Source organism: Telopea speciosissima, chromosome 5 (assembly GCF_018873765.1).
Source record: "Telopea speciosissima isolate NSW1024214 ecotype Mountain lineage chromosome 5, Tspe_v1, whole genome shotgun sequence".
NCBI classification, from domain to species: domain Eukaryota; kingdom Viridiplantae; phylum Streptophyta; class Magnoliopsida; order Proteales; family Proteaceae; genus Telopea; species Telopea speciosissima.
This window is the reverse complement of record NC_057920.1, coordinates 13,651,955-13,676,025: the sequence shown is the minus strand read 5'-3', so window position 1 is coordinate 13,676,025 and position 24,071 is coordinate 13,651,955. Positions and strand designations below refer to the sequence as shown.

Below are 24,071 nucleotides of genomic sequence, written 5' to 3'. Positions count from 1 at the left end.
ACCATCTCCAATGGACAATTCCAGTTACAACCCCACATTGGTCACTCCCTGCTAGAATTCTCAGACGGTCCCCTTACCCGTCAGGAATTACAACAGTTCCTCGGCATCATCAACTACATGGCCAAATTCCTTCCTCATCAGATCCGTATGACTAGTCATCTTCACCGCCTTTTGAAGAAAGATGCACCACCATGGTCCACTATTCATACTACGGCAGTTAAGGATTTGAAAGCTCTGGCTCAAGATCTTCCCACTCTGCAGATCCCTTCTACAGGTCTCCGTATCCTCCAGACAGATGCTAGTGATACACAATGGGGTGCAGCTCTCCTCGAAGAACTCCCGACAAGACACGACGTATTCTGCGGATATCGCAGATGGCGAATTCAAGCCCTCTCAACAACATTATCACCCACATTCAAGGAAATTCTCAGTCGCGCGGCATCGAGAAGTTCCAGCTTCTTCCTCATCGATATTCCTTCCTGATAGAAATGGACATGACACCTTTCCCCAAGATGTTACAAGCTGCAGGTATGCTTCCTGAATCTCACCTCCTTCGATGGGCTCAGTGGTTTTCTCAATGGTCATTCAAGGTTCACCATATCAAAGGCAAGGACAATGTGCTTGCAGACTTCCTCTCTCGCACCAAGAAGAAATTACCATTATCTTCTTCCATCCCCGTCCTTTGCATGCCCCTAACTCCAGTGTGCTTCCTCTTCTTCTTCCCCAGATTTCCACCACCCGATCCTCGTGCTTGCCTTCTACCCTGTCTTCCACCTCTCTTTTCAGCAAGATCTCTCTCTTCGCACTCGAAAGCTTATAGTATCTCTACATACCGGGCTGTCCTCCTCTCCATTGTTCACACCATAAGCGACTTCGGTTCGACCGGGTTGTTTGTCACCCGCACTACCCATTCCTTACCCCGTTTGCCATCAATCCAGCTCTGTTTGATAGCGAATGTGTGTTCTTCTGGCACCTTCTTGCAGTTCATAAGGTGGCTCTCACCTTCAACCGCCATACCCTCTGGCATTATCTCAGCACCGTTTCCACCATCTTCTCCAACCCAACAGGCTCAGCCTATTTTCGTCTTCAAAGACCCCAGTGCCTAGCCCGTTTTCTCCGTCTTTTTGCTCCTATTCCAACCTGGCTCTGATACCAACATAGGGAATAGTGCCGACCAGCGCACCAAAAGATCGACCTTGTGGGGAAGGCGCGACACTATCCTTTAGTACGCCCCTACGCGGGTCCTACCGCGCTTCCACAACGCGGCACAGTGCTGCCAGTTAATCACGGCGAAATACGCTGATCGAGCGTTTCGAACCTTGAAGCCCTAGTGGGAAAGATGGTCCCTATTAATTGCTGATATCAACTACTTGAATGTCTTTGGCTATTATGGAATGGAACAAAATTTTTTTGTTGAGTGTTAGTTATACCTTTTCATCAAGGATGCGCTCTCGGGTTACTTGTTAACTGGGCTGCTACTTGTTGTTTCCCGTTGTTGGCAGCCAACACATTGGATGGTTATGAGATGCACTCAAGATGTTTGATTTAAGTTCTCCTTCAGTTTCTACCTGCTTGGGCAGTGTATTGTTCCCTTTGTTTGCTGGTTTTCTGGCTTGTGTGTGGCTAGAGGTTACTCCCCAGTTGTGCAAGACACCGATCTGTTTTGTTGAGTATTTTGGTACCATGTCTACTATGTCTGGGGCTGATTTGGAGGTCAGTGGACCACTTCTGGCTAGTGGCCTCCCCACTATGGCTTCCTTTGACAATCCCAACACTCAAATATCTATTGTGAAATTGGACAATACCAACTACTTGGATTGGTCCCGTTCTGTGAAGTTGTCTCTACGCAGTAAGGGAAAGTTGGGTTACATTACTGGGTCCATCACGGCTCCTGCTACAACTGCTCCAGGCTATCTCAAGAGGGAAATTGAGAACTCCACTGTTATGACTTGGCTGATTTTCTCCATGAAACCTGAGATAGGTTCCAGTTTATGAGTTAGGAGACTGCCAAAGATAATTGGGACAGTGTCTCCAAGGTTTTTGATAGAGTTGGTGATGCAATAAAAGTGTATCAAATCCTCCAAAAAATAATCCATATGAAACAGAGTGATAGGAGTATATCTGACTACTATAACACTGTAATCAACTTATGGGAGGAATATGATCACTATAACAACCTCCAGCCATCCAATTCTGATGATGAGGCAAAGGTCTACAGGAGCCACGAAAAGGAAAGGATCTGTAGACAGCTCTGAATATCCTTTATTTATAGTAATCTGAAGTACATGTAATTGAAGTAAAACTCCTCAGTCCTAATCCTACTAGGAATTCCTAGTACAACTAGGAATCCCAGCAGTAGTACTCGGCCGAGGAGGAAAATACAATAAAACAAATGGAAAATAAAAAATAAAAGAAAGAAAAAGAGTAATCCTAACACAACTAGGACTGCAATCCTAACACAAACACAACTAGGACTGCAATCCTAACACAACTAGGACTAGTTCCCCCAATCGGGTAACTAGCCTATCTCAACACTCCCCCTCAAGTTGGAGCATAAATGTCAACCATGCCCAACTTGACAAGAATAGGATGAAAAATCTTTCCACTTAAGCCTTTAGTAAACACATCGCAAGCTGGTCGAAGATTGCACAAACGGAACACACACTAGCCCTCCTTCCAACTTTTCTTTAATAAAGTGCCTCACAACCTCCACATGCTTAGTACGATCATGCTGAACCGGGTTGTGAGCAATACTAATAGCAGCCTTGTTGTCACAATACAACATCATGGGAAGAGGAACAGGAGTCCTGATATCTTGTAATAAACTTTTGAGCCACAACATTTCACAAATACCTTGTGCCATAGCACGAAACTCTGCTTCAGCACTAGATCTTGCCACGACGTTCTCCTTTTTACTACGCCACGTAACAAGATTGCCGCCAACAAATGAGCAATAGCCAGAAATGGACTTTCTATCAGAGGAACCAGCCCAATCCGCATCGTGATAGCTTCGGACACGAAGATGACCATTCTGAGACAAAAGAATACCTTTACCCGGTGCTGATTTTAAATATCGAAGGATCCGGATAACAGCATCCATGTGAGAGGAGTGTGGATCATGCATGAACCGACTAACCATACTCACGATATCGCTATGTCGGAGTCTTCAGTATGAGACAGATAGATGAGCTTACCAACCAATCTTTGATACCGACCTTTATCAACGTGGAGTTCCCTCCTTTTCTTTAAGTCTTCAGTAGTAGCATCCATAGGTGTATCGGAAGGATGACACCCTAGCATTCCAAAGATCGGTCAATAAATCTAGGATGTACTTTCTTTGAGAAAGAAAGATGCCTTTAGAGATCTAGCAACTTCTATCCCTAGAAAGTACTTTAGTTTTCCTAGATCTTTTATTTCAAATTCTCGCCCAAGATAAGTCTTCAACTCGGGTGATTTCATGATTATCATTCCCGGCCACCACAATATCATCAACATAAACTATTAGAGAGTTACCTTTTCACCATTTTTCTTGATAAACAAAGTATGATCAGCGTTGCTCGCTTATAACCTGCAGAGACCATCGCTTATGAAATCGCTCCAAACCATGCACGAGGGGACTGTTTCACCCATATAAAGCACGCTTCAATTTACAAACTTTCCCGCCGGTCTTATCACAAGAGAATCCAGGTGGAATGTCCATGTACACTTCCTCGTCAAGTTCTCCATGGAGGAAGGCATTCTTCACATCTAATTGTTGTAACTCCCACCAAGATTCATCGCACAAGAAAGTAGCACTGGACAGGTGTTTAATTTCGCGATCGGTGCAAAATTCTCCTGGTAATCGATCCCATAGGTCCGAGTAAATCCTTTTGCAACCAAACGTGCTTTAGATCGATCCACAAAGCAAGCATCTACCTTCTCGCTTTCACCACAAACACCCACTTACATCCAACTGGTTTCTTTCCTGGAGGAAGAACCACAAGTTCCCATGTATTATTCTTTTTTTAAGGCTTGCATTTCTTCCATCATCTTGCTTTCCACTTGCCATCCGCAAAGCTTCCCGCCAATTTTGGGGAATACGAATGTAAGAAAGAGAGGAGACAAATGTACGAAATGATGGAGAAAGGGAGTCATAAGAGACTACATGAGAAATGGGGTGCTGGGTACAAGCCCGAACACCTTTACGATGAGCAATAGGTAAATCAGGAGATGAAGGAGAGGATATGTTACCTGGAGATCGATCTGGTTCCAGGGCCGACAATTGTGGTGGTCTTGAGCTACGAAGTGGATGGAAGTCGCTTGTATTGGGAATGTCCCCGTGATATGTTTTAGATTAGAGTCGTTAATTTTCTTCCTGAAATTCCCTAATGGTTTGTTGGACTGGAGTCACCTCCCCCTGAAGGGAATTATCACCAATAGGATTTTCAGCATCCTCTAAGTTCTCCCCCTGGGGAAAAGCCGGTGGGGAAGTAGGAGAGGGGAGAGGGGAGGAAACAACAGTCGGTTGAGGGGTGGGTGAAATAGGTAGTTGGACTCGGTCCGGTCTCAGATGGGAAGGTCAACCATCACATCTTCACCAAAAGTCTCCCCCAAGAGGCGCAAAGTGATAATAAGATAGAGTTTCATAAAGACAACATCCATACTAGTCGAAGGTGCGACGGGTAGAGGATGGTGACACTTATATCCCTTTTGGGAAGGAGAGTAACCTAAAAAATACACCGGTCCCACGGGGTTCAAGCTTGCCCGAGATCGGGTATCGCGAACATAACTGCACACAACCAAACTCCTTTGGTGGGACAACAAAGGTGGAGGACCCCCGCAGAATGAAGCAGGGGCAGAGTCAAGGACTCGAGTAGGGAGCCTATTGATAAGATAGGCAAAGAAGCAGACAAAGATCTCCCAATATTGGGAAGGGACATAATGGGCAAACATAAGAGCCCGAGTCACCTCAAGAAGGTGGCGGTTTTTCTTTCAGCCACACCATTTTGGGGTCAGGTATCAACACAACTGGTCCGATGGAGTATTCCATGGGCAGCAAGGCATCATTAAACTCACCATCCATATATTCTTTACCATCATTACCACGCAATATCTTGAGAGCGACAAAGTGTATCGGGTCGAATCATTTTATGAAAATTTTGAAAACAAGAGAAAACTTCACTTTTGTTGTGCATTAAATATACCCATGTACACCTAGAATAACAATCAATGAAAGAAACAAACCAACGGTGGCCTTTAAGGGATGGTTTGGCGGCTAGGCCCCAAACATCGAGCGAACAATATTAAAAGGAGAAGAGCTTCTTTATTAGAAATAGAATAAGTAGAACGGTGTTGTTTAGCCAAACACAAAGCCACAAAAAAATCATCTTTATGACATTCTTTAGCTAATGCTGGAAATAAAAGGGATAATGTTCCTAAAGGGGGGTGACCTAGTCTATTATGCCATTGTTGAAGTTCGAAGAAACTAACGCACTTCGAGGGATGGGAGAAGCCAAAGGCAAGTGAAAGTAAGACTCCCAAAGATCAGCGGTACAATCCACCATGCATCTTACCACATCCAATCGTCGCCCCGCTGCGATCCCGAAACACACACAAGGTGAAGGAAAAAAGGTTACTTTACAATTTAGGTCACGAGTAAGACTACCGATAGAAAGAAGATTAGTGGTAAATTTAGGAATATGTAAAACAGTATGATAATCGTAAGGAAGGTGTGCAAATCGATGGAGCCCTTTCCGCAGATAGAGGAGAGAGAGCCATCACCTACTCGTACTTTGTCTTTACCGGATGTAGGAGAGTAACGAGTAAAGATACTCGAGGATCCGTCAAATATGATCAATGGCACCGGAGTCTGATCCAGGAGAGGAGACTACCGATGCACAAAGGACCAACAAAAGAAATACCCGAGTGAGCTACATTTGAACCGGAGGAGTGGAAGAATTGGCGGTGTTGTCAGTAGCAATGAAGCCTCTAACATACGACGGAAAGCCTCGAAGTTCATCCTCGATAGTCCAAAGGTCGAGGGAGGGGTAGGAGATGACACCTTCAGATGATTAGCTTTGTTTTTCGATTCATGAGCAAGGACGTTTAGCCTCAACGTTGGCTGGTTTGCCATGTATCTTCCAACAGTGGCCTTGGTGTGCCACAATTTTCCACAATGCTCACATTTAACCTGTGTCTTCTCAAATTTAGAAGTATCAAGAATCAAGGAGTAGAACCAGCCCCCGGTCCTCGCAATGCCGATCGATCCGAATCGTAGTATTGAGCATAGCAGTTCTTCGGCAATCTTCACTATAACCAAGGCATAAGACTGCTCCAATGTAGGGAAAGGGTCTTTGCCTAGAATCTGAACCCTAATTGGGTCGTATTCCACATTAAGTCCAGCCAAAAATCATAAACCCTAATTTTGTCAATATGCTTTCAGTAGGCAAGCAATGTCGCCGGCATTAGTGGGCTGATAATCGTAGTAATGATCAAGTTCTTGCCAATACTTGGGAGTTCAGCATAGTATCGAGGAGGATTGACGAATCATTCTCGCTTGGTGTCATGGATTTTCTTCCTTAATTCGTGAGACCTCGAGCATCATTCCCTACCCGTGAATAGGTGTCTTGCAGCCTTCCATATCTCGGGCAGCAGTGTCTAGGAGAAGGTAGCCCGATGCAATCAAGGATGCATAGAATGAATAAGGTATGACATGACCATGGAGTCGGTGGATAACCATTTAGTCTTGGCAGCTCCTTCTTCGAGGGGGATAGGAGTAGTGCTCGTAAGGTGTCCGTAGCCACGGCCAGCAATCGTAAGGTAAGTGGATCTCGACCACATTAAATAGTTTGTCCCATCTAGTTTGGTGGGAGAAGCAAAAGGAAGATACTCCGGTCGAGAAGATCCATCGTAGTCAGCTGAAGTGATGTCGACATCATGTAAAGTTCCTTCAAAAATCAGAAAAAACTGATGATGTAATAGGAAACCCTAATCGAGTAGAGCCCTGGGGTTTTAAGGCTGTATGAGTTGCAGCCCTTAGAACTGGCTGAAACAAGGTTCGAGTGTCTTCCTTGTAGCAGAGAAAGTGTCCTCCGCAGTGGCCCCCTTCGGATGAGCCAATAAAAGCCCTGAATTGAGAAGATTTAGATCAGCAGGGACAGATCTGAATGCAAAATAATTGCAGATTTGGATCTGCTGTGGATTGAATTCAGATCTGCAGTTTGAATGCAAAAATTGCAGCTTTGGATCTGCAGTTTGAAAACAATAGGGTGTAGATCAGAAGGTGCAGGAATCAATCTCCAAATAAAACCAAAATCCAGCTCGATTAGGGCAGCAGCTTGATCTCCAAGGTTGGAGGAAACCTGCGGCAGGTTCAGATCACCCCAGTATTTGAATGATTTTCAGAGAGGTGTCATGGAGGGCAGCAGCTAATTCTTCATTGAATCACCTCAAAGATGCTGCCCTGCATGAAGTAGAGAGTCCGAGAGAGTTGGAGAAGAAGAGAACCAGGGCGAGAGTGTGTTGAAGATGGAAACCAGAAAAAATCGAGGGGAAGCTGTTCTTCGATCGTAGATGGCTCGATACCATGTAGACAGCTCAATATGAATGCTTGAGTGATCTGAATCGATCACCTGTGCCCTTTATTTATAGTAATCTGAAGTACATGTAATTGAAGTAAAACTCCTCAGTCCTAATCCTACTAGGAATTCCTAGTACAACTAGGAATCCTGCAGTAGTACTCGGGCCGAGGAGGAAAATACAATAAAACAAAGGGAAAATAAAAATAAAAGAAAGAAAAAGAGTAATCCTAACACAACTAGGACTGCAATCCTAACACAAACACAACTAGGACTGCAATCCTAACACAACTAGGACTAGTTCCCCCAATCGGGTAACTAGCCTATCTCAACAGGATCTTTATTTTGCTTGGTGGTGTTAACCCAGAATATGAGCCTCTTCGGTTGCAAATCTTAAGGAGATCTCTCTTTCATCTCTGGATGAAGTGTGCAGCTACTTGCAAAGTGAGGAAACCAAGAGAACAACTACGGATATTGCACCATCAATAGAGAAATCTGTACTTGTTTCTAGTTCCCACAGAGACTGGAAAAGTGGGGGAAAAGGTCAAGGGCCAACTGGTGGAGATCACCATGAGAGGTTTAAATGTGATCATTGTAGAAAGCTTGGACACACCAAGAACAGGTGTTGGGATCTTCATGGGCAGCCCCCTGGTATGCGTGGTGGTTCATCTAGTGCCCGTGAAGGCAAGCGAGGAGGAGCTAGGGCTCACTCTGTGACATCTGAGTCAGAGATATCTGGACCCCAGCCTGCTCCTGACTTCATCTAACAGGATGATATTGCAGCCCTCCGCCGGCTAATGTCTCATCTTGGAGGGTCAGCTACTGGTTCTACCTCTGGAGGGTCAGCTACTTCTGCCTCAGCTCTGCAGGTCTCGTCTGCTCCTTCTACTGCACCCACCTGGATTATTGATTCTGGAGCCTTTTGATCACATGACTGGTATGTCCCAGTATTATGATTCCTACTCCATTTGCTTTGGCCGGGACAAGGTAAGGGTTGTTGAAGGTTCCCTTTCTTGTGTCTCTGGTAAGGGTAATGTGTGAGTTACTCCTATTTCCCTTGAGTCTGTCCTTCATATTCCTGATTTTGCTACTAACCTATTATCAGTGAGTCACCTAACCAAGTCCTTAAATTGTTGTGTCACCTTCTTTCCTTCCTATTGTCTTTTTCAGGATTTGGAGACAAAGAGGGTTATTGGCAGTGGGACTAAAAAAGGAGGACTCTACCTTCTTGAACCACGGTTACCTGATCAATCTACTGCTGCAGCTTATGTTTGTGGTCGGAATGACCATAGTACTTTGGAGTCTATAATGCTTTGGCATCAACGTTTGGGTCATCCCTCTTTTGTTGTTATGAGCAGACAGTTACCCCACTTGTTTACTTCTTTTCCTTCTTCATATGTTTTTCAGTGTGAATCTTGTATTTTTGCCAAACATTGTCGCACATCTTATCCTTATCGTGGTAATAGATCTATTGCACCTTTTTCTCTTGTTAATACTGATGTTTGGGGACCTTCTCCTACTACTTCTTTATCTGGATTTCGTTACTTTGTTTCGTTTGTGGATGACTATTCTAGTTCTACTTGGACTGTGTTGTTGAAACAAAAGAGTGATGTTTGTGATGCTTTTAAGGATTTCTCAACTTATCCATATTCAGTTTGGTACTCGAATCCAAAGTGTTAGGTTTGATAAGGGGGGTGAGTACATGTATGGGGGGCTCCAACAGTTCTTTACTGATAATGGCATCATCCATCAACTAGCATGTGTTGACACCCCCAGCAAAATGGGGTGGCTGAGCGAAAAAACCGCCATTTGCTGGAAATCACCAGGGGTCTTCTCTTTGGCATGCATATGCCTAAGACTTTCTAGTCTGATGTAATTCTTACTGCTGCCTTTCTTATTAACCGGATGCCAACTCCACTTCTTGGCTCCAAACCCCCTGGCTCTTCTTTCTCCTCAATCCTCAGTTTTCTCCTTGCCTCCAAAAGTCTTTAGTTATGTCTGTTATGTTCATGTCAACAAATCAGCCCGCACCAAGCTTGATCCCAAAGCTCTCAAGTGCATCTTCTTGGGCTACTTTGATTCAACCAAAGGGTATAAGTGCTACCATCCTCCTTCCCGAAGGCGACTTCTCTCCAAAGACATCACCTCCTTTGAGTCTATCCCTTACTTTTTTTTCCCCTCACCATCCTGCTCAGGGGGAGAGTACTAGCAGTGAACAGGATGCTGATGTCATTCCTTTTCTATCTCCCTTACCTACCTCCACTTCCACATTCCTATTTGATATTGGAAAGTACAAAGAAGTAGATGTTGTTGATGATGCTGATGCTGATGGTGTTGTTGATATTGATGCTAGTAGTGGTGGTGATGCTAGCAGAAAAAAAAAATAAAAGGGAATAAGATTCAAAGATGTTGTATTCACAAGAGGTGAATGCTTTGTTGAAGGGAAAAGGAAAGCAACCATAGTATAAGCAACCCTGCCAAAACCCCTCTTTGGATCCACATCCTTAGTCTCATCCTCCTCAGTCAGGTAATACTTCTCCTTTTGAATTAGATCTTCCCATTGCTATGAGAAAGGGGAAGAAAGCCTATACTAACCCCATAGCACAGTTTGTTTCCTATGAGTCTATTTCTCCTACAGGTATTGCCTTTTCCACTGCCCTTGAGTCTTCTTTCATTCCCAAAAATGTCACAGAGGCCTTATCCGATCCAAAATGGATGCAAGCAATGTCTGATGAAATGGTGGCTCTGGAGAAGAACAATACTTGGACACTAGTTGATCTTCCCAGGGGGAGAACTCCTGTTGGATGCATATGGGTTTATACAATCAAGTATAGATCCGATGGTATAGTGGAAAGATACAAAGCTAGGCTGGTTGTAAAAGGGTATAGTCAGGTGTACGACATTGACTACCAGGAGACTTTTACCCCTGTAGCCAAGCATAACTCAGTCAGGGTTCTTCTTTCAGTGGCAGCCAATAAAGATTGGCCAATGTACCAATTCGATGTGAAAAATGCATTTCTTCAAAGAGATTTAGCAAAAGAAGTGTCCATGCAGCCCCCACCTAGTTTTAAGTGTCCCTCAGCTGAAGGGAAAGTGTGTCTCTTGAAGAAAGCTCTCTATGGTCTCAAGCAGTCTCTTAAGGCCTGGTTTAAGAAATTTAGACAAGCCATCCTGAAGAATGGGTATTATCAAAGTCAAGCTGACCACACCTTGTTTATCAGGAGAGGTAATGGTACAATTACAGCTCTCATTGTCTATGTTGATGACATTGTGGTAACTGGGAATGATGTTGCTAAGATAAACAGATTGAAGTCTTATCTGGCTAAACAGTTTGAGATCACAGACCTTGGACTCTTCAAATACTTCTTGGGTATTGAAGTATCTAGATCAAGGAAAGGAATCAACATCTGCCAAAGGAAATTTGTTTTGGATCTTCTGAAAGAGACAGACATGATGGGGTGCAAACCAGCAACTTCTCCCATTGATCCGAATCATAAGGTTGGTGATGAATGTGGTTCTTCTCTTATAGATGCAAGCAAGTACCAAAGATTAGTTGGGAAACTAATCTATCTCTCCTTGACTCGCCCAGACATCTCTTATGCAGTTGGAGGGGTGAGTCAGTTCATGCATGCTCCCAGGAGTGGATATTTGGACGCAGTGGATCGCACCATTAGATACTTGAAATCCTGTCCAGGAAAAGATCTTCTATTTGCCAGGCATGACCATTTGCAGATTGAAGGCTATACAGATGCTGATTGGGCTAGTTCAGTCTTTGACATGAGATCTACTTTTGGGTACTGTAACTTTGTGGGTCGTAATCTAGTTACCTGGAGGAGCAAGAAACAACCAGTTGTAACTAGATCCAGTGCAGAGACTGAGTTTAGGGCCATGACTCATGGAGTGTGTGAGCTTATATGGCTGAAGAGACTTCTTCAAGACTTGAGTTTTGAAACTGAAGGGTCAATGAGACTTTATTGTGACAACAAAGCTGTTATAAGCATTGCCCATAATCTGGTTCAACATGATCGAACCAAGCATATTGAGGTCGATTGTCACTTCATCAAAGAGAAGCTGGATTCTGGGTGCATTTGTACTCCCTTTGTGAAGACAGGTGATCAAGTAGCGGATACCTTCACCAAGGGTCTCACTCCTAGTCTATTTAGTACCTTATTGTGCAAGCTGGGAATGCATGACATTTATTCTCCAGCTTGAGGGGGAGCGTTAGAGTTGTTAGAATATCTTGTATAAGGGTAGTTCTATCATTGTCCTGTTATAAGACATGACCAAGTTGTATTTTTCCTTTTCTTGTTTTATTTCTCTTTACCTCCCTAGGGAGGACTGTGTAATTTGAAAGACTTTATTAATGAAGTAATATGTGTATTGAGAGTAACTCAACACACACAATCGATTCTCCCATCCTCTTCTCTTCTCTCCTTCTTCTTCGTATTGTAAATCTCTTCTCTCTTACTAGATTCGATCTATCTCTAAGTTCCAACTATATTGAGTTGTAATTTCTATCTTGTGTTACTTTTTACCTTTTACCTCCCTAGGGAGGCATATGTAATTCCAAGGAAGTGATTATTGAACAATATAGGTGAGAGAGGTGTTGATTCACTCTCACCACGGTTCTCTCTTCTCTTCTTCTTCCTTTTTCTCTTCTTAATTGTTACTCCTTGTTCCTTGCTAGAACCGATACATACCTAGTTTCTAACTATATCCAACTACCAATAGGAGGAGAGGTCTAGTGAATCATCTCCGTATTCTACGATCTATTGTTCAGAGTCTTGGGAGGTATAGTAAAACAATGGTTGCCGAAGTAGCCAGCAAGGTGACATTAATCAAGTACAAAAACTGGCACAGTCTAAAATGGAGGGGAAAAAAATCTTCTTGGCAGTCAAGTACATATAACAAGTGAGGTTAGAATCAATCCACATCCATTCAATCCAAAAAAAAAAACAAGGTGAAGCACGTCAACAGCAGTGTATGAAGAGCATAATTATAAAATCACATAGCAGAAATGCTAAGTGACAACAAATAACAGGAGGACTTAGTTAACCCAATTCATGGGAGGAAGCAACCTTGTCTTTTATACTTGAATCCAAATGTTCAAGCTTAGGTATCTCCACTGAATGCTCAGGTTCACAAGGTATCATCTTGAAAATATTTAGTGTTCCTCCACAAAGGCCACATCTTAAGAAACTTGGCCGACAAGTCTGCCCAATAGAGGTTGATCCATAGTGGTGAAGCATCTTATACATCTTCTCTGCATCCGTCTGCAAACAGAAAATTGTAAAATGCCAAAAATAATTTAGGTTAGATAACAAAAGGGAAAAGGAAAAATGAAAAAGAGATTGTCATTTCAATCACATGGCAAACATTAAATTCAACCACTTCACCATGAAAAAATAGGAAAGATTACACAAGGGAAAAGGAAGTGAAAAAATGGTTAGATAGCAATCACATAGAAACATAAAATTCAAACCATTTCAAAGAATGTACAAAGTTCAAAAATATAACTCCACCAAAACATGTTGATACATTCAATCCAACAAAGAGAAGAGTAAGATTATTAATTATTAAGCAGTATTTCTTTGATTAGTTATTCGGCCTTTCTAGGTCTGGGATCAAGTCACGTAATTTAATTCGGATTGAATTTTTTTTCCTCATTAGAGGGATTATTAGGGTATGGTTAGAGCTATCTTCAATAGTTGAGTCATATTTGGTGTCTTAAAGAATCCTAAATTGGGTTAATAAGTTGAATTAAATATGTTTTGGAATGGTGCCATGAATCAGGAGTCCCTTTTCTTTATTCTGCTTTGTTTAGTTTGCAGCGAGTTAGTGACTATATATAAGGCTGGCCAATGGAATAGGAAATGAGTTTTTGAGAATTTATCTTGAAATTTTGTTTTGGAAGCTTGCAAATGTGCCCAGCCTTGGCCATGGCCATTGATTTGCTGCTGATTTGTAGTAACTTTGCTTGTGTTCTTGATGCTGTGTAAATATCCCAGAATTCCGCCTTGAGTACTCTTTGGGTAATTTTTTCTTGAATATGGTATGTTTTATGGGTCGGTTGTGGATAGAGAGGTCGGGATACCGGATGGATGTGGAGGTGCTTGTACATCAGCTTTACTCCGCCCAAGTGTTTGCCCCAGCAAGACAGCCAAAATTTTTATTTTTTATTTTTTCTAGATTTGTATATAGTACATCATTCAGTTGGGGAGATGACTTTCTATTGCTACTCTGGGTTATCAATTTAGATTTCAAATTGAAATCTGATAGTTTCAGATCTGGTTGCACTTAAGGTCTGATCCCTGACCTTCTATTCATATCAAATCAGATCCAAGTGATCTGAAATTTTTGGACTGGATCTACAACTAATTAAAATTCTGGAATTACTGGATTTGGGTTGATTGCTAGCTGCCATGAAATTTCAAAAGTTTGGTTTTCTATTGAATTTTCTGTGAAGTCATAACCAGTACTGGTATAGGCTTTCTTTGGTATCATTTCTATTTTGTTTATATCTTATTTATGAAAAATATTTATGATAATAATTTATTAATCAGAAATACAAATTGTTTGGCTACCAATAGATGGAATAGATTCTAGAATGAAAAGTAGATTCGATTAGCCTGTGTAGAATAATTTGTTAATCTCCCCATTGACAAAAACTGCAAGATGGAGAAGCAAAGACAAGGAAGAAAACTGCTGAGGAGCCAAATGACCTCCTCATCAACGACACCGTGTACATGTTGAATTTTCCCACCCACTCCCCGGTGATGATGACAACAGGACGCAGATTGACCTTTGTATCTCTCTAGAGGAGGACTTGCTCGTGCACAAAGACCATATCACCCTCACATCTATAATAATAATAATGATAATGATTAAAGAGCTGATTTTGGCGTGGAAGTTATATAATGACCTTTTACCAATGCTGAAGGAAGTACTATTCACCTCCCCCTGGAAGCTGAATGATAACATGATAGAGAGAGGGAGCAATCGTAGAGTTTGAAGAGGGTAACTTCGCGCTTCGACCAATTAAAGAAATTAGCCACTAGACCGAAGAGGTGTCGCTTAACGCCAACCGAATTTTTTTATGAAGTATAAAGGGTGGAGCATCGGCCAATGAGAAGGTGCCACATCACCCAAACCCCCCAAAAATGCCACTGGAACTCTGCGGCTCCACACACTATCGCACATGCGGCGCTGCAGGACGGAGCACGTAAAACCGCAAAGGTGCGGATGTACGTGGTTTGTACGCGGGCTTCGTGGTAGCATCTACGGTGCCGTTGTACAGATTTGTATATCCATGGAGCCGCAGAATTCAAGAGGTCCCTATAAATAGAGGACGCCCTCCCATTTCCCAGGACAAAAAAATTTTTGCCTTGGAATCCATTCCCAAGAGCCTTTGACCATTTTTGGTGTTTTTTAGCAAAGCTATGTGTGGCAAAGATGAGGATGCTAAGATGGATGTGCGACAAAACTAGGAAGGATAAAGTGACGAACGAAACGCATTAGAGCTAATGTGGGAGTTGCCTCGATCAGCAACAAGCTCTGAGAATGTTGCTTGAGATGATTTGGCCATGTACAACGGAGGCCTGGGGATGCCCCAGTAAGGAGGAGTGATCTGATCCCGATTGAAGGAGCTAAAAGAGCAAAAGGCAAACCTAAAATGACCATAGGTGAGGTTGTGAAGAATGACATGCATAGCCTGGGGTTTGTGCCAAGTATGACCTCAGATAGAGCCTATTGGAGGGCAAAGATCCACGTTGTCGACACCATTTAGCTGAGATTTTCCTGTTTTCCTGCGCTAGCCTCTTTCCTCTTACTCTCATTTTCAGTTTTCATTTTCTTTTTCTAACTTTTCTTATCTCATTTCTTCATTTCTCTTACTTCCATTTTCCTTGTGAGGACCTCAATTTTCCATACTTTGTCTTGAAAGGATCCATGTAGCCAACCCCATTTAGTTGGGATAAGGCTGTGTTATACCCGTACCCCAGATACTAATATTACAAACTCATTCTATGCCACAAAGATGGAGCAAAGGTCTGTGCCGATGAACTGTTCTCCCTGGTCATCAAGCCAACCCATAAGATCATTGACCAGTTCATGGGGTTGACTGTAGAGGACAGATTCCTCAACCAAGAGTGGGGAAGATTTGTCGACGATGACTTCACGAACTTTCCTCTAAGTACAAGCCCTAACAGTGAGGCGTACTGGAAGGCACGCCCTATACTGTGCCATATCGATACTTCATTCATTGATGAGGTCAGCATTGCTGTTGGGAAGCTCTTCGGGGTCACGGGGCACACACCGTGATGGAAGAGGGGTAAGTTACTGACCCTATTTATTGCTTGTTTTTACCCTCTCTAAGTCCTTAAAGTGCAGATCAAAGCCCGGACCTTTTGAAGTGTTTTTTTTTTTGGATGAATAAAAATTTCATTAACAAGAAGAAAGAACTACAAAGGGCCCCCAAAAGGGAAGAGGAAAAGGAAAAGAAAAACACAAATACACAAGCAGCCTCTACCTCAAGAAGAGGAGGAAGAAGGTTGGAGAGAGGAAGATGGAAATCCCCAGGACACAACAATATGCCTGTTCCTTGGGGAATCAGAATAAACAAACTGAACAGAATAAAGCTTTAATCTAATATCAAAAGAAATGGCATTCCAAATCTGTCTAAGAGACCTAGAGTTGGAGGTCCATTTCCTGAAGTTACGCTCCATCCAAATGTGATTGATGACAGCACAAAAAGCAATCTTCCCCATAGAGTCACAAATAGAAGAACCACCAAAAGTCATGTCGACCCAAATCCATTCGTGGTCAAAAGAAAGGATTCTCCTTTGACGGGGCCAGCATTTGTTGAGAATACCTTGCCCAATGGATCGGGTCAAAGGACAATAAAAAAAGAGATGATCTCTGTCCTCCACTGCATTCCAATAAAGGCAACATTGAGGGGAGACCGGATCTGCGTTGATGGCGAGGATAGAGCTCTCGGCTGTCTTCCAATAGAGCTCTCAGTGGATAGAGCTCTCCAGTCTGTAAAGCAGTGCCTAGGAATATGATATTTAAACCAGAGAAGCTTCCTCCAAGGAACCAGAGGACCACTGACACGGACAAGATTCCAGGTAGATTTGGAGCTGAAGAGGCCTAAAGATGTAGGAATCAAGAAAACACAATCATCCCTCCCAAAGGGTCTTCTAGGAATGGAAGGCAAGACATCCCACACTGAATTGAGAACTGGATGAGGAGAGTGGGGAGGATCCCAATCATTTTCAGAAATGATGTCAGCTACCATGGAAATCTTGTTCAAGCCACAACTATAAATGACTCTGGAGGGGACAATGTGGTATAAAATTCCCATAGGATGCCAATGACAGACAGAGAGAGGTAGAGGTACCATCCCCCATCTGAGAACTGATGGCGTAAAGAGCAATCAGCCGTAGGGCAAGGATTTTACGCCAAACCCAGGAGGCATCAGAAGGAACAGAGACGGACCAGAGAGAATCATTGCAGAGAGGCCCCGAGTAGATCCAATCAACCCAAATGTTGTGTGGCTTAGAGAATCTTCCAAATGAGCTGGAGGATACCGGCAGAGTTAACATCTTTGATTCGACGCAAGCTAAGACCACCCTCATCTTTTGGAAGGCAAATAGAAGCCCAACTTGTAGGATGGAGAAATCTTAAAGAGTCTACACCTTTCCAGAGGAAAGAGGCCATAAGAGTTTCCAATGACTTAATAGTTGAAGATGGCAGCCCAAAAATACCAGACCAGAAGATATGGGAAGCTTGCAAAACTGATTTGACAAGAACCAGGCGACTTGCATAAGATAGTTGGGTAATGTGTTTGTGGTTCATTAAGAGACTCTACCCAAACAGCCCCTAAGTGAACATTTAAGCTACCCTACCCAAACAGGCCCTAGATTTATAACTAAGAGGCCTAGCCAAACAGGCCTTAGTAAGGCATTTTATATAAATAGGATAGCTAGGACAATCCCTTAGCCATTTCCCATTTCTTTCCTAGCTAACCTAAATCGTAGGAGAAAGGAGGAGAAGAAGGTGGGATCGGCTGCTTGTCCTTGGATCTACTTGGAGCAGCCTTTGTGCACCTCAAATGGGTAGGCCAAGTGCTCTCACTCATTTCTCCCTCTCTCTTTTCTCTTTTTCGGTTTGAGCTTGGATGGCTCTTGATTTCAGTTTTAAACTTAGGGTTCCTCTTGGAACCCAAATGTCAAGCCTAATTAGTGTATGGGACCCCACTATTAGGGTGTTGCACTATGTCTTTACACCCATTAAAGACCCTCCTGCTCAATCCTTTGATCTTAGGGTTTCAACCATACAAGAGAAACCCTAGCTTTTGGATTTTGGAGCATTAATGGTTATTTGGACTTAGGGTTCACTTATAACCCAAAGGTATAGCCCTAGTCTACTATGAGACTTCTTGTTTGAAGCCTTGCCTTCTAATTTCATCCATCAATATACCTATTTTTGAACCCCCCCCCTTTTGATCTTTGGGTTTAACCCAAAAAAGAAGGATTCTTTGTGATTGATCTCTTGAATCCCCAAACCCTTGAATGCTTGGTGTTTCTAAGACCCTGTTGGACCCTAGGACACCCCCTCCCTAAGCCTTGAAGCTTAGAAACCAAGTGGAGCGAGTTGGGTGCTAGAAAACCTAGAAATTTCGTGTCTGTGTACCTCGGAGGCAAGGCCGGACCCAAGCCTGGGCGTGCATACGGGCTTGAGTCCGATGTATCCTACAGTGCTATAAACATTGGAGGCAAGGCCGGAGGCAAGACTCTGCCTGCATCCGGCCTTGAGTCCGATGCTGCTGTCATGGCCTTTTTGCCATGTAACCTTAGGGGCTTTTCTTTGGGGTTCTTCCCTACCTTCCCTAACATACTTCACACACTTCTATAGGCATTGTTGTGTGTGCAAAGGAGAGTTTTAAACAAGAATTGCTACTCTTTTACAAGTTCTTTAACAAGCTAAGTGAGTGGGTTTTGGGTGATTTCCTTAGGTTTGCTTATGATAATAGTATCGAACATGTTATTGCATCATAAATGAGCATATTGCATACTTGCATATTATTCTTGATACATGATGTGATATAAGAACTGTTGTGAATTGTATTCTTCTCCTATATCGGGTTACGGTGCCGGGAAGTACCGCTGCCGGAACCCTAGAAATGTATAAGATATCCTCTATTGCACGCCATGAAGATTTGTATGCGCTGTGTCGTGCTGGTACCTGGGGGATAGATGGAATAGGACGTTGATGCACCCGGAATACCTCTCGAGACGATAGGTTTGCATGTAGTATAACTATGGTCAGGATCTTTGTTTCCCTATGCTATGACCCTTACCAACAGGGGTTTAGGTGTTGGGTGATCAGGGCTCCGGTTGCCTGTGGGGTAGAGAGGCCAGGTAAGGGATGACCACTGATCATCAAGGTCTGCCACTGGGTGGTTTTAGTGGCTTCGACCAGGGTAGACCCCTTGGTGATAATTGAGGTTTCATTGTAGCGATAACATAAGTGACCCACAGTGTCTCCTGAGTTGTCATAGTAGATATGCCTATTGACTTAGTTTTGTGTGTTAGGTGAAAAATGAATTAACATGTACATGCATCATGGACTATTTGTGATTGTGTGATTGTGCATCCCCTTTTCTCTCTCACTAGCTCAGTGGAGCTAACCCCTTTGTGCACAACCTTTTTAGATTTTGATGCAGATGGTGAATACTTTGCTAGACTCGAGGTTCATCCTTCGAGCTATGTGGATATTGGAACTGTAGAGCCAGAAGCCGTGACTGAGGATTATGGTGATGGTTGCCCCTTGATGATTGTGCCTACAGGCCATACTGATACTTGGGATTCGATCCCGTTTTGATATTTTGAGAGCCTTGTTGTGCTTTGTATAAAATTTTATGTATGACCTTTTTTGTAGTTACTTAATGGTCATAGGAATTTGTGAACTACAGTACTTGTTATCATTAGCTAAAGAACATCTTGTAATTATTTAATTTACGCTTCCGATACTCTGATCTATCTTGGAATGTAATATTCCTTTGTCTTTCGTAGTCTGATATTATTGTATTTTAATGTCGGCTTAGGACTGTGGATTGGGGCACTGTACCTGTGATCCTGGTAGCTTATTGGGATGACGTGAGTTGTCCTAGTCACCCCTTTACTTGTAGTTTATTCCTTGTCGGAATGGGGGCGTGACAGGCTGAGTTGTTGTTGTTGTTTAGCGTTCCCAAGGTCTCCCCCTCTTATGAGCAGTCCCTTAGTGCCTCGAACCCCTAGAGAAAGTCATTTGAGGTGGCATGGCCATGTTCAACGGAGGCCTTTGGATGCTCCAGTACAGAGGAGTGATTTGATTCTTATTGAAGGAACTAAAAGAGCTAGAGGCAGACCTAAATTGAACTTAGAAGAAGTGGTGGAAAGACATGCATAGCTTAGGTCTTGTATCAAGTATGACCTCAAATAGAGCTGATTGGTGGGCAAGGATCCATGTAGCCGATCCCATTTAGTTGGGATAAGACTGAGTTGTTGTTGTTGTTGTTGTTGTTGTATGACAGGGGATGACCTATACTACTTTGATGTTGCTTCCTCCTCTATGGCGACGTCTGTTACCATCACTGGTGCTTCTCCTCTTCACAGGCCAGCTAGGACATTTATCTCTATAAACTACAGCATATGGCGACGTCTGTTACCATCACTGGTGCTTCTCCTCTTCACAGGCCGGCTAGGACATTTATCTCTATAAACTACAGCATATGGTCCCTAGTTGCAAGTCTACCTCCTGTATAAAGTGTGAAGCTTGTGAGTTAAGCAAACATCATCGCATTGTTTTTCCGCCTCGTAGTGAGTTTAGGAATAATTCTTTATTTGATTTAGTTCATTCCGATATCTGGGGTACATGTAGGGTTAAAAGTTGGTTCGGTTTTTCTTATTTTGTCAACATTGTTGACGATTATTCTCACATTACATGGTTGTATCTTTTAAAGGACAGTTCTGAATTTGGGTCAATTTTTAAACACTTTTATAATGAAATTAAAGTTCAAATTGGTGTTTGTTTGAAAATTTTGTGTATTGAACAATGCTCTTGACATTATTCAATGTGAGATTTCTTCCTTTTGTTATAATAATAGTATAATTCATCAAACTAGCTGTCTTATACACCCCAACAAAATGGTGTGGCGGAAAGGAAAAACTGACATTTGTTAGAAATTGCTAGATCCTTAATGTTTCATATGAGTATCCCTAAAACTTACTGGGGAGAAGAGTTTTGACCATTTGTTATTTGATTAACTGAATGCCTTCTTATGTTCTTCATAATCAATCTCCATTGTCTGTTGTTTTTCAGAAACGCTCCTTATTTGGTCTACCACCACGTATTTTTAGGTGCACACATCTTCGTCCGGGGCATTGATATATTATCTCCTCGTGCTACAAAGTGTTTTGCTTGCATATTCTCTCACACAAAAGGCTATTGGTGTTATAATCTTGTTACTCGTACTTTAGTGTTGCTGTTTTTTACTTAGGTCCCGGCTCTCCCAGTCCACCACTTATTCCTCATGTCATTACTCTTTTAGATTCTAACCCCAAATCCATAGGGCTACCATTATAGGTATACGGGCATCGACCTAAGCAATCACCACCAGTTGTCATCATTCCTCACCTCTCCCAATCTAATTCTATGCCTGGAGGTTCTTTTTCGCTTGATGACTTGTCAATTACTCTTCAGAAAGGTACTCGCTCCTGCACTCAAACTCTTTGATTGCCTATCCGCAAACTATGTGTCTATTTCCCATCTTCCTAATTCTCTTTATAAATTTGCACTCTCATTGACCTCCCACACTATTCTGAGCAAATACCAAGATGCTTTATCTCAGCCTCAATGAAAGTCTACCATAGATGTGGAAATGGATGCCTTGCTTTCTCGCAAGACTTGGACTTTAGTTGATCTACCTCTAGGTAAGGATTTTGTGTGGTGTCGTTGTGTGTATGCATTAACTGTTAGAGTTGTTAGAATATTTTGTATAAGGGTAGTTCTGTCTTGTTATAAGACATGACTAAGTTGTATTCCTTCTTTCTTTTTCTTATTTCCATTTACCTCCCTAGGGAGGTCTGGGTAATTTATAAAAGTTAATTAATGAAGCAAATATGTGTGTTGAGAATCACTCAACACATATAAACGATTCTCTCAACCTCTCTTCTTTCTCTCCTCTTCTCTCCTTCTTCTTCCTACTATGAACCTATTCCCTCTTACTATAATCGATCCATCTTCAAGTTCTAACATGGTATCAGAGCTAAGTCCTCTGGTTTGAGAGTCGACTAAGCATGGTTGTTGTTTTCACCTCTCTTTGGAACCCTAAAAAGATAAGAGGGTTCTAATAGAGGCTATACTATGTGAAGTATTACGCATAGTACATTCTTTGGAGTTCCATTCTTCAAACCAAAACACAATGAAGGAAGTTTAGAAGCTGTTGAAGAGGATTGAAGCCCTAGAAGCTACACACAAAGTTACCGCCAGCCCATAGAGTGTTTTTTTCATTTCTCCCTCATTTTTCCATCTTTTGGGATGAGATTTGATGCTTTTGGATTGCCTAGGGGTATCCTTTCAGACCCTCCACCACTCGGTTGAAGAGAGGAGCAAGTTGAGGAGCATAGCTCAACTCTTTGATGCTCCCTAGGTACCGCCAGACTCTGTTTTACTCTCCATGTTTGAGTTTTATTGGCTGTAATGAGTGGTATGAACACTCTTGACACTCGTGGTTGAATGTTTCAACTATTTGAACTTTGGTTGTTGTGGATTGAAGCTGAGGTGCACATGAAGTGTTCGCTTTCGTTTTTTATCAAGGATTTACTCTCTGTTGTGTGCTGCTGAGACTGTTTGGGTAGAGTATTTGCTCTCTGTTTGCTGGATTACTTACTTGTGTTTGGGTAGAGTTTACTCCCCATTTGTGCAAGGCACTATTTTGATTTGTTGAGTATTTTGGTACCATGTCTGGGAATGACTCTGAGGTCAATGGACCAACTCCTGCTAGTGGTTTCCCCATTATGGCTTCCTTTGATAACCCCAACACCCAAATCTCTGTTGTGAAGTTGAACTATACCAACTACTTAGACTGGTCTCGTTTTGTGAAGATGTCCCTGCGAAGTAGGGGAAAGTTGGGGTATATTACTGGCTCTATTACGGAGCCTGCCACTACTGATCCAAGATTATCTGAAATGGGAGACTAAGAACTCCAGAGTTATGACTTTGGCTGGTTTTCTCCATGAAACCTGAGATAAGTAGGAGATTTATGGACAAGGAGATTGCAAAGGATATGTGGGATAGTATCACCAGGACCTTTGATCGAGTTGGTGATTATGCAAAGGTGTACCAAATCCACCAAAAAGTCACCAATATGAAACAAGGTGATAGGAGCATCTCTGACTACTACAACGATGTTATCAGCATGTGGCAGGAATATGATCACTACAGGTACCTTCGACTGTCCCAACTCTGAAGATGAAATTAAGGTCTACAAGAACCATGAAGTAGAAAAGATCTTCTCTCTACTTGGTGCGCTCAATCCAGAGTATGAGCCCATTCGTCTGCAGATCTTAGGGAGCTCTCCCTTTCCATCCTTGGATGAAGTGTTTAGTTACTTGCAAAGTGAAAAAACCAAGAGAGCAACCATGGATATTGCACCATCAATGGAGCAATTTGCTCTTGTTTCTAGTTCCCACCTAGACTGGAGAACTGGGAGGAAAGGCCAAGGGCCAACTCGTGGAGATCACCATGAGAAATTTAAATGTGATCACTATGGAAAATTGGGGCACACTATGGACCATAGCTTGCTCTTGATTCTCTTTCACAAGATGATATTGCAGATTCCGCTGGTTGATGTCACAACTTGGCTACTCCACTATTAGTTCTACCCTTGGAGAGTCAGCTTCTTCTGCCTCAGCATTGCAGGTCTCGTATACACCTTCTACTGCTCCTTCTTGGATCATTGACTTTGGAGCCTCCGACCACATGACTGGTATGTCACAGTATTATGATTCCTATTCCATTTACTCTAGCCGGGATAAGGTAAGGGTTGTTGATGGTTCCCTTTCTTCTGTCTCTGGTAAGGGTAATGTGAGGATGACTCCTTTTTCTCTTAAATCTGTTCTTCATGTCTCTAATTTTGCTACTAACCTACTATCCGTGAGTCATCAACCAAATCCTTAAATTGTTGTGTCACTTTCTTTCCTTCCTATTATCTTTTTCAGGATTTGGAGACGAAGAGGGTTACTGGCAGTGAGCGTGAGGAAGGATTCTATCTACTTGAACCACGATTACCTGGTTCATCTACTGTTGCAGCTTATGTTTGTGGTCGAAGTGACCATAGTACATTCATAGTTATGAAGGCGTCGCCAAGGCATCTCCATGGCAACGCCATGGCGTCCAAGCTCCTTGGTTGCCTTGGACGCCTTGGGCGCCATGGCGGGCGCCTTGCCGCCATGGTGGTGTCGCCTTGGTTTT

General features: G+C 42.7%; 1 protein-coding gene across 4 annotated transcripts in view; it reads right to left on the bottom strand.

Annotated features, from left to right (window-relative positions):
* The window catches only part of LOC122662346 (CSC1-like protein RXW8), a 73,532-nt gene that overhangs the window by 27,565 nt on the left and 21,896 nt on the right, over positions 1-24,071 (bottom strand). For all 4 annotated transcript variants that reach the window (XM_043857955.1, XM_043857956.1, XM_043857958.1 and 1 more), the window contains exon 6: positions 12,635-12,829. In XM_043857955.1, coding sequence (XP_043713890.1) covers positions 12,635-12,829 — 195 coding nt within the window. The remainder of the gene's footprint in view (positions 1-12,634; positions 12,830-24,071) is intronic.